At 43.4% G+C, this 9,705-nt stretch overlaps 1 protein-coding gene across 2 annotated transcripts in view; it reads right to left on the bottom strand.

Moving 5' to 3' along the window:
* Positions 1 to 5,399: 5,399 nt before the first annotated feature.
* bicral (BICRA like chromatin remodeling complex associated protein) overlaps positions 5,400 to 9,705 on the bottom strand; it is a 66,913-nt gene continuing 62,607 nt past the window's right edge. For both annotated transcript variants that reach the window (XM_048536791.2, XM_048536792.2), the window contains exon 12: positions 5,400 to 9,110. In XM_048536791.2, the coding sequence (XP_048392748.1) occupies positions 8,167 to 9,110 (944 nt within the window). In that variant the 3' untranslated portion in view covers positions 5,400 to 8,166. The remainder of the gene's footprint in view (positions 9,111 to 9,705) is intronic.

Genomic DNA, 9,705 nt, shown 5'->3' with positions numbered 1-9,705 from the left:
TTGCGAACTGAGCGGAGGTGTTCTGCAAAGCGGTCCCCAAGCCTCCGCTTGGTTTCCCCAATGTAGAGGAAGCCGCACCGGGTACAGTGGATGCAGTATACCACATTGGCAGATGTGCAGGTGAACCTCTGCTTAATGTGGAATGTCATCTTGGGGCCTGGGATGGGGGTGAGGGAGGAGGTGTGGGGACAGGTGTAGCATTTCCTGCGGTTGCAGGGGAAGGTGCCGGGTGTGGTGGGGTTGGAGGGCAGTGTGGAGCGAACAAGGGAGTCACGGAGAGAGTGGTCTCTCCGGAAAGCTGACAGGGGAGGGGATGGAAAAATGTCTTGGGTGGTGAGGTCGGATTGTGAATCACCTCCTGCAAAAATTCCATCCCCTATTCCCAATTCCTCCGCCTCCGCCGCATCTGCTCCCACGATAAGACATTCCACTCCCGCACATCCCAGATGTCCAAGTTCTTTAAGGACCGCAACTTTCCCCCCCACAGTGATCGAGAACGCCCTTGACCGCGTCTCCCTTATTTCCCGCAACACATCCCTCACACCCCGCCCCCGCCACAACCGCCCCAAGAGGATCCCCCTCGTTCTCACACACCACCCTACCAACCTCCGGACACAACGCATTATCCTCCGACACTTCCGCCATTTACAATCCGACCCCACCACCCAAGACATTTTTCCAAGAGTTTCATCTCTTCAAAAAGACATCATACTACTATTCAATACTCCCCTCACCTGAGGTGTGGTGACCCTCAGCTTAAGCCACCTCTCCAATGAGAGAACAGCCACATGATCCTCTGGGACAGCGGACGCATTATTACTCTTCATTACTTCAGTACTGCACTGAAACCTTGGAATTAATGTGGAGCAGAATTTGAATTCATACCCTTGGAATCAAGAGTCAAGAACATTACTGCTGAAACAGATTTGACACCAGGGGCTGGATTTTCAAATTGTTCAGGACCAAAATCAGATGCAAGCAGATCAAACCACCAAACTCTATTCTGCTTGCCCACAAACATCCTGATTCAAAGCAATTTCAATGATCATGGTTCAAGGACAAACTGACCCCACCACTTTCCAGAGACAGCCAATTAAAACAAAAAACAAAAGAGAAGTCCAGCACAGGAATAAGCTCTTTGGCCGTGCAAGCCTGCGCCAACCATCATGCTCTAACTAAACTAAAAAAAAACAAACCTCCTGCACTTATTCAGTCCATATCCCTCTATTCCTTCCTTATTCATGTAACCACCCAGATGCCTCTGAAATGTCACCAATGTGCCTGCTTCCAACACCTCTTCTGGCAGTACATTCCAGGTTCCTACCCCTGTCTGTGTGAAAAACGTACCTCGTACATGTCCCTTTAACATTCCCCCTTTCACCTTGAACCTGTGCCCCCTTATAAATTGAAACTTCAACACTGAATAAAAGCCTCTGACTATCCACCCTATCTATGCCTCTCATTATTTTGTAGACCACTATCAGGAGTCCTCTCAGCTGCCATCTTTTCAGTGAAAATAAACCTAGTCTCTTTAATCTTTCCTCATAGCCAATGCCCTCGAGACTGGGCAACATTCTGGTGAAGCATCTCTGCACTCTCCAAAACCTCCAAATCCTTCTGGTAGTGTGGCAACCAAAAGTGCATACTAGTAATGTTGATTACAGGCCTTAATAAAGTCCTGTTCTTTTGGCAATTCAGATTTCTAGTCAGGGACACGGGCAGTTCAAGTTAGGACCAGGTCTAAAGTGGTTGGAAAAGAGTAGAAAGCAGGGAGGGATAGGGAACTAGGATAATAAAGTGTGAAGCTAGATGAACACAGCCTGCCAAGCAGCATCTCAGGAGCACAAAAGCTCACGTTTCGGGCCTAGACCCTTCATCAGAGAGGGGGATGGGGTGAGGGTTCTGGAATAAATAGGGGGGAGAGGGGGAGGCGGACCGAAGATGGAGAGAAAAGAAGATAGGTGGAGAGGAGAGTATAGGTGGGGAGGTAGGGAGGTGATAGGTCAGTCCAGGGAAGATGGACAGGTCAAGGAGGTGGGATGAGGTTAGTAGGTAGGAAATGGAGGTGCGGCTTGGGGTGGGAGGAAGGGATGGGTAAGAGGAAGAACAGGTTAGGGAGGCAGAGACAGACTGGGCTGGTTTTGGGATGCAGTGGGGGGAGGGGAAGAGCTGGGCTGGTTGTGTGGTGCAGTGGGGGGAGGGGACGAACTGGTCTGGTTTAGGGATGCGGTGGGGGAAGGGGAGATTTTGAAGCTGGTGAAGTCCACATTGATACCATTGGGCTGCAGGGTTCCCAAGCGGAATATGAGTTGCTGTTCCTGCAACCATCACCATCCTCACCATCAAACCCGCAGACAAGGGCGGCACAGTGGTAGTATGGCGGACTGACCTCTACATTGCCGAGGCCAAACGCCAACTCTCCGACACCTCCTCCTACCGCCCCCCCTTGATCATGACCCCACCCCCGAGCACCAAACCATCATCTCCAACACCATTCATGACCTCATCACCTCAGGGGACCTCCCACCCACAGCCTCCAACCTTATTATTCCCCAACCCCGCACGGCCCGTTTCTATCTCCTTCCCAAAATCCACAAACCTGCCTGCCCTGGTCAACCCATCGTCTCAGCCTGCTCCTGCCCCAACGAACACATCCTCACCTATCTGGACTCCATTTTCTCCCCTTTGGTCCAGGAACTCCCTACCTACGTCGTGACACCACCCACGCCCTCCACCTCCTCCAGAACTTCTAATTCCCTGGCCCCCAACACCCCATTTTCACCATGGACGTCCAGTCCCTATACACCTGTATTCCGCATGCAGATGGCCTCAAGGCCCTCCGCTTCTTCCTGTCCCGCAGGCCCAACCAGTCCCCCTCCACCGACACCCTCATCCGCCTAGCCGAACTCATCCTCACCCTCAACTTCTCTTTCGATTCCTCCCACTTCCTACAGACAAAGGGGGTGGCCATGGGCACCCGCATGGGCCCAAGCTATGCCTGCCTCTTTGTAGGTTATGTGGTTATGTGGCACCTACACAGACCCCAAACCCCACCTCTTCCTCCTTTACATTGATGACTGTATCGGCGCCGCGTCTTGCTCCCTAGAGGAGCTCGAACAGTTCATCCACTTCACCAACACCTTTCAACCCAACCTTCAGTTCACCTGGGCCATCTCCAGCACATCCCTCACCTTCCTGGACCTCACAGTCTCCATCTCAGGCAACCAGCTTGTAACTGATGTCCATTTCAAGCCCACCAACTCCCACAGAAACCTAGAATACACCTCCTCCCACCCACCCTCCTGCAAAAATTACATCCTCTATTCCCAATTCCTCCGCCTCCGCCACATCTGCTCCCACGATGAGGCATTCCACTCTCGCACATCCCAGATGTCCAAGTTCTTCAAGGATCGCAACTTTCCCCCCACAGTGGTCGAGAACGCCCTTGACCATGTCTCCCGCATTTCCCGCAATACATTCCTCACACCCCGCCACAACTGCCCAAAGAGGATCCCCTTCGTTCTCACATACCACCCCACCAACCTCCGGATACAATGCATCATCCTCCGACACTTCCGCCATCTACAATCCGACCCCACCACCCAAAGCATTTTTCCATCCCCACCCTTGTCTGCTTTCCGGAGAGACCTATCTCTCCGTGACTCCCTTGTTCGCTCCACACTGCCCTCCAACCCCACCACACCCGGCACCTTCCCCTGCAACCGCAGGAAATGCTACACTTGCCCCCACACCTCCTCCCTAACCCCCATCGCAGGCCCCAAGATGACTTTCCATATTAAGCAGAGGTTCACCTGCACATCTGCCAATGTGGTATACTGCATCCGTTGTACCCGGTGTGGCTTCCACTACATTGGGGAAACCAAGCGGAGGCTTGGGGACTGCTCTGCAGAACACCTCCGCTCGATTCGCAATAAACAACTGCACCTCCCAGTCGCGAACCATTTCAACTCCCCCTCCCATTCTTTAGATGACATGTCCATCATGGGCCTCCTGCAGTGCCACAATGATGCCACCCGAAGGTTGCAGGAACAGCAACTCATATTCCGCTTGGGAACCCTGCAGTCCAATGGTATCAATGTGGACTTCACCAGCTACAAAATCTCCCCTTCCCCCACCGCATCCCAAAACCAGCCCAGTTCGTCCCCTCCCCCCACTGCACCACACAACCAGCCCAGCCTGTCTCTGCCTCCCTAACCTGTTCTTCCTCTCACCCATCCCTTCCTCCCACCCCAAGCCACATCTCCATTTCCTACCTACTAACCTCATCCCACCTCCTTGACCTGTCCATCTTCCCTGGACTGACCTATCCCCTCCCTACCTCCCCACCTATACTCTCCTCTCCACCTATCTTCTTTTCTCTCCATCTTCGGTCCGCCTCCCCCTCTCCCCCTATTTATTCCAGAATCCTCACCCCATCCCCCTCTCTGATGAAGGGTCTAGGCCCGAAACGTGAGCTTTTGTGCTCCTGAGATGCTGCTTGGCCTGCTGTGTTCATCCAGCTTCACACTTTATTATCTTGGATTCTCCAGCATCTGCAGATCCCATTATCATAGGGATAGGGAACTAATTCACATTCAGGACTCAGATACAATCCATTTTCAAGTTAAGCTTCTTTTGTACTGCTGGCTGTTGTCTCTCCATTATTTTGGCCAGGCAGTTGCACGTATTCTAAAATAAACTGATGTCCTTTTCAGAGGTACCACCTTTTGAAATGTATTTTTGCACTGCCCACCTTGGCTGGTGGGCAAGCCAATGTGTGCAATGCTGGAGGGGCTCTAATTACCATCCAGCTTCAGGAATTCATCTGCTATTCTTAATTGAAAAATGAGCCTACTTCTTGCCATTAATTGGCCTGTGGACTCTTAAAGTTCTGGAGGGTTCATCTGGAATACGTTGCACAGGGTAGGGATGCAGAATTGAACTGGCAAACAGTTTCAGACCCAGAAATAAAAATCCTGGCCGCAGATAGATTTCGGCCTGTTATTTCTAATGCAACAGAATTCCTGCTCCTTTAAGCTGCTGCAGGCCTTTTGAATCCTACAACGTCAAATCATCCTTTCTCCTAAGTGCTCTCCCCATATTAAAAGATAATTTATACTTAGCATTGACACCAGCGTCAGCTCTCACTTTATTGAGAAAGCAAAATTCCTACACCACTATCAATACGCAATTGGAAAATCAGCTATGAATTAATTCCTTTATTCTGGCTTTACACCTCTTCCCACTACTGAGCAGTTATAACCTCACGCACCTTTATATCTTTCATATAGTGTGCAGATGGTAGATAGCATAATCATTTTAAAGTCTATCATATCAATTCAAATCGCGGTATTTTAAATATTTTTCAGAATGTGTACTTTATTTGTTAATTGTGCTCATTAAGAACATAAGAAACAGAAGTAGGAGACCACACACCCTTGCAGCCTGTTCTGCCATTCAATATGATTGTAGCTAATCATCTGCCCAACTCCACTTTCCCACTTAATACTTCCTGGAGGAACTAAAATCCATGTGTCTCAGCTTTGAACATACTCAACCACTGAGCAATTTTAACCCTTGAATATAAAGAATTCAATATATTCATAACTTATTGATTGAAAAATAATCTATTTATCTCAGGTCAAAACGATTGACATTATATTCTAGGACTCTGGTCCAATGTTCTAGAATCACAAGCCAGGACAAACAACTAAACAGTCTACCTTGTCAAACCCCTTCAAATTCTTACATCCTTCATTTTTTTGAAGTTTTCAAGATATTTTACTCAACTCTCACCTTAGAACTACTCTATCATTCCAGGAACCAAACTAGCTGAGGGTTGTCAATGCTGTCATGTAACTTTTTACTTCAATTATCAAGATATCCTGTTGCACTGCTGAATGTGGGTTGCTGTTCTATCTCACCATAAATTAGGTTACCATCATTAAACTTTTTATATTTGAACCTCACAATCAACACAGAAACCTTGTTTTTATCAATTCAACATTAAGGTTCCTTAATTAGTGTTCTGACATACTATAACGGTGTTTTAAGTTGATTCGGTTATAAAATGATTTGCTACAGCAAATACTACAAAAACAATTCTCCCCTCCTCCTCCAAAGAAGGTGATTCATATGTCATATTAACCACAAAAATTGGCATTTCTCTACTCATTAATTTTTAGACTGAACACAAAAAGTGACAATTGAAGGGCTATTCATATAAGGAAGTGAACGTGGTCTCTACTGGTCCAACATACGTTTCAGCAGTAGTCACAAGAAGTACACTAGAAACTGCCTTATTTGATTAATCTCCTTGGCATGGAAGAACTGAACCCAACTGTAATAAAGTCAAGAATAATTTGTGATCTGTTCTACATTAAATAAAGTTTGGGAATTTCCTGGTCTATTTGGTTCAGAACCACAAATCAAGAATGCAATTTATCTACTGAACCATCAGGTATCCCAGTTACAGGTGAACTATCATTATTCAGATTCAGTTTGCTTTCTCAACACTTCCTACATTAAATTCCAAAAATATTCAACATTTTCAAAGTTCACATGAATGGGGATTTTACAAATTTAACAATCAATGAAACATGCCTTTTTCTTAGTTTATTGTCTTTAAGGCTGGGGATTCAACTCAAGGACTTTTGTTGCTTCCTGTGTGTACAAATCTTTCAATTTGCTAATCTTAAAAAATACACGACAAAAATTAATTAGGTTTCATCTTTGGCAGGGCAGCAATTAAATAATGGTTCACAAAGCATACTTCCTTTCATAAGAAATAAATCCCACATCTCAAAATATTTTGTGCCAATCTTCCGCCATCATTTTAAGAATTCTAAGATTCTTACTGTTACTGTACTATCCAGGTATATCTATCATAGACTCAGTTACTACTCGTGCAAAGAATATCAAAATAAATAATTACAACACAACATTCAAATAAACTGTAATATTGAGAAATGGTGGCCACTAGCCTGCAGTGCTACAAATTTGAATACACAGATAATCTTCAATAAATTAAAAGAAGAAAAGTTCAACATAAATCGGTTTTGTTGAATTCTTTGGCTCATTTGACAAGTTGATTCAGTGTTTTGTTAGCATCCAACTAAAATATTTTTTTAATAATTCATTCAGATCATGTTTTACCATGCTTTATATACAGGTACTGAACCAACATAACAAAAATAACTTTGACGTTTCCTTTTTTCTTTTTTTTTACAAAAAATCTTTATAAATATTTTAAAAATGTGTACAAAGCATTTCTAAGGAGGACCATAGCTGGACACTACACAAATCAGAGAAGTTAAAGCAAAAGGTGCTGTACCAGTTAGTCCATAAGTGACAGTTTCTTCTTGTGAAGTCAGTTTGTAAGGCCTCACTGATCTAACCGTGTACTTGTGCTCCTCACTTATGCATGGAAGCTTACTGTTGCACGTGCAAGACAAAAATAAAAAAGTCTGCAAAATGGGAATGCAATCATCATCTCTTAAATCTACAGTCCAGTGGATCACAATATGGACATCCACACTGCACTTTGTACTTAGGTCTTTAAAGACCTAAAGCAGCTTCCTTAAGAAATCATACTTAGTGGTATTAAAAATGGAAAATGAATAATGAAGTGGGTTTTCACTTCAATATCTACAGTTCCAGTTTTAAATTTTGATTTAAATGGGAATGTTGATCATCAACTATTCAAAAATTAACTTATTGGCACTCGATTCTCAAAACATCTTACATAAAGTAAAAGACAAGAAGAACACAAAATAACACTTACACATTAATGTTTGAACAAAAACATGAATTACTACCACAAACTGAAAAGCACTCTTGAAATTGAAGAGCACATTTTACATGAAATTAGAGCTTTCAAAACAAAACTCAATAAAATTAAATATATTTTAACCACTTTAAACAAAAGACTTAATGTGCACCTGGTGCCACCATAATTATTTTCAAAGTACAAACTACAATGGATCTTCCTAAACTCAAACTAGTATGCTTCAAAATAAATCTATTTCCTAGCTTCTACTCCATTTATCCTCTTTCCAGGATCTCTAAGTGCCTGTTCTCAATACTGAGTAACATGCTACTTTATCTCTATAAGTTGTCAACACAGCTGACAATCTTTGTAATTTCTCTTCCTTCGGGGTCACATTATCAACATTCCAAGATGCTATTTACTGCTGCTTCTAAGATGGAGTCTGTTTCTCTAATGCCCTCATTATGATCTGGGATACATTTGTCTACATAGTTCTCCACAGGAGCTAAGGCTGAAAAATGAGGAGTTTCAGGTGAGTCATTTTTGATGACAGCATTGTCAGAAGGTTTATGAGCTTGTTGTAGATCCAAAATGCTATTGATTGCACTCTCCAAATGTTCATGGAGTGATGTGTCACATTGTGCTTCTTTTGCCTCTTTAGTCTGGACACATGTTAAGTCTTGCAGTTGAGAACTTTTAGCATTTCTGTTTTGGGACTGGTCATGCCAAGGCAATTGTGAGTCACGCTCATCATGTTCCAATTTAATGGGATCACTAATCTTATTAATAACAGTGTCCGGTGCTTCCTTCATTAGATCTTCTACAATGACTTTATCACAAGAATTATTATGCTTCTCCTCAACATCAGACATACTTTCATCTCCTTCACGTACTTGAACAGCTTCAACAGCAGGTTCACAAACTTTTGTGCTTTGAGTCTGTGCAGAACCAGGCGTAGAACCAATAGTAACTTTACCACCATGGTTGCCAGTGTCTGATCGCTCTTGAGTTTTTGAAGATTTACTTTGTGTTCCAGTTCCATAAGATGTCTCTGGCTCGATTGTTAGTTTTAGTGCTCTACTGCTACTGTAGGATTTACCAACACATGGACTGTTAGTGGGAGAGTTGGTGGTTGCTTTGACTTCCGTTGTCGCAGAAGAAGCTAAATGAACTAATCTCGAGGAGTCATTTTTCTGGTTAATAGTAGCATTTGCTGGTGTAGACTGACTGCTACTACTGGCTAAAGATTTATGTAGCATCATATCTGCAGTTAGTGGTTGTGTTTCAGGTACAGATTTTATAAGAACTGTAGAGGAGCAACAGAATTTTGCCAAATAGCCATCTAAAGGAAAAGAAAAAAAAATAGATCAATACAGTATAAAATTAAATATATATCAGATTGTAATGAGCAATGTTTTCAATTGAACAACTATTGTTGAAGCCCTGAAGATTATTTAACGATAATTTAAAATGTGCATGATTTCAATTTAGAGTAACTTTCATCTACTTCTTTGTAATTTCAAAACCAAAAATAGCATGGCTGGCAGCTTCTTTAAGTAGTCCCTTTCTTTTTATCTACATCAGTCTTTTAAAAACATTTATGTTACTATCTTCTTCCAAATTGATTGTTTAGCTTATGTGGCTTAGGTTTTAAGTATTATTCTTGCTTCCACAGCAATCCTGGACATCAAGAATACACAGGCATTCTTAATACTCGGTATTTTTAGGCAGGAATAATTTCATGTTATTACATTCTGACATCTATGTTTAGTACAACTTTATATACCAATGTTAGTATGTGCATGCATGCCCCATCACTCCTGGTAAGAAATCTACTAGTGGTAGCGACAGCACAGTGACCCAGACGACCATTTTACTATACTGGTTTACTGAAATATGATAAAATTTATAAGATAGCTAATCTGTTCATTGAATTT

The sequence above is a fragment of the Stegostoma tigrinum genome, chromosome 9 (assembly GCF_030684315.1).
Source record: "Stegostoma tigrinum isolate sSteTig4 chromosome 9, sSteTig4.hap1, whole genome shotgun sequence".
Classification (NCBI taxonomy): Eukaryota; Metazoa; Chordata; class Chondrichthyes; order Orectolobiformes; family Stegostomatidae; genus Stegostoma; species Stegostoma tigrinum.
This window is presented reverse-complemented; position numbering and strand designations above follow the sequence as displayed.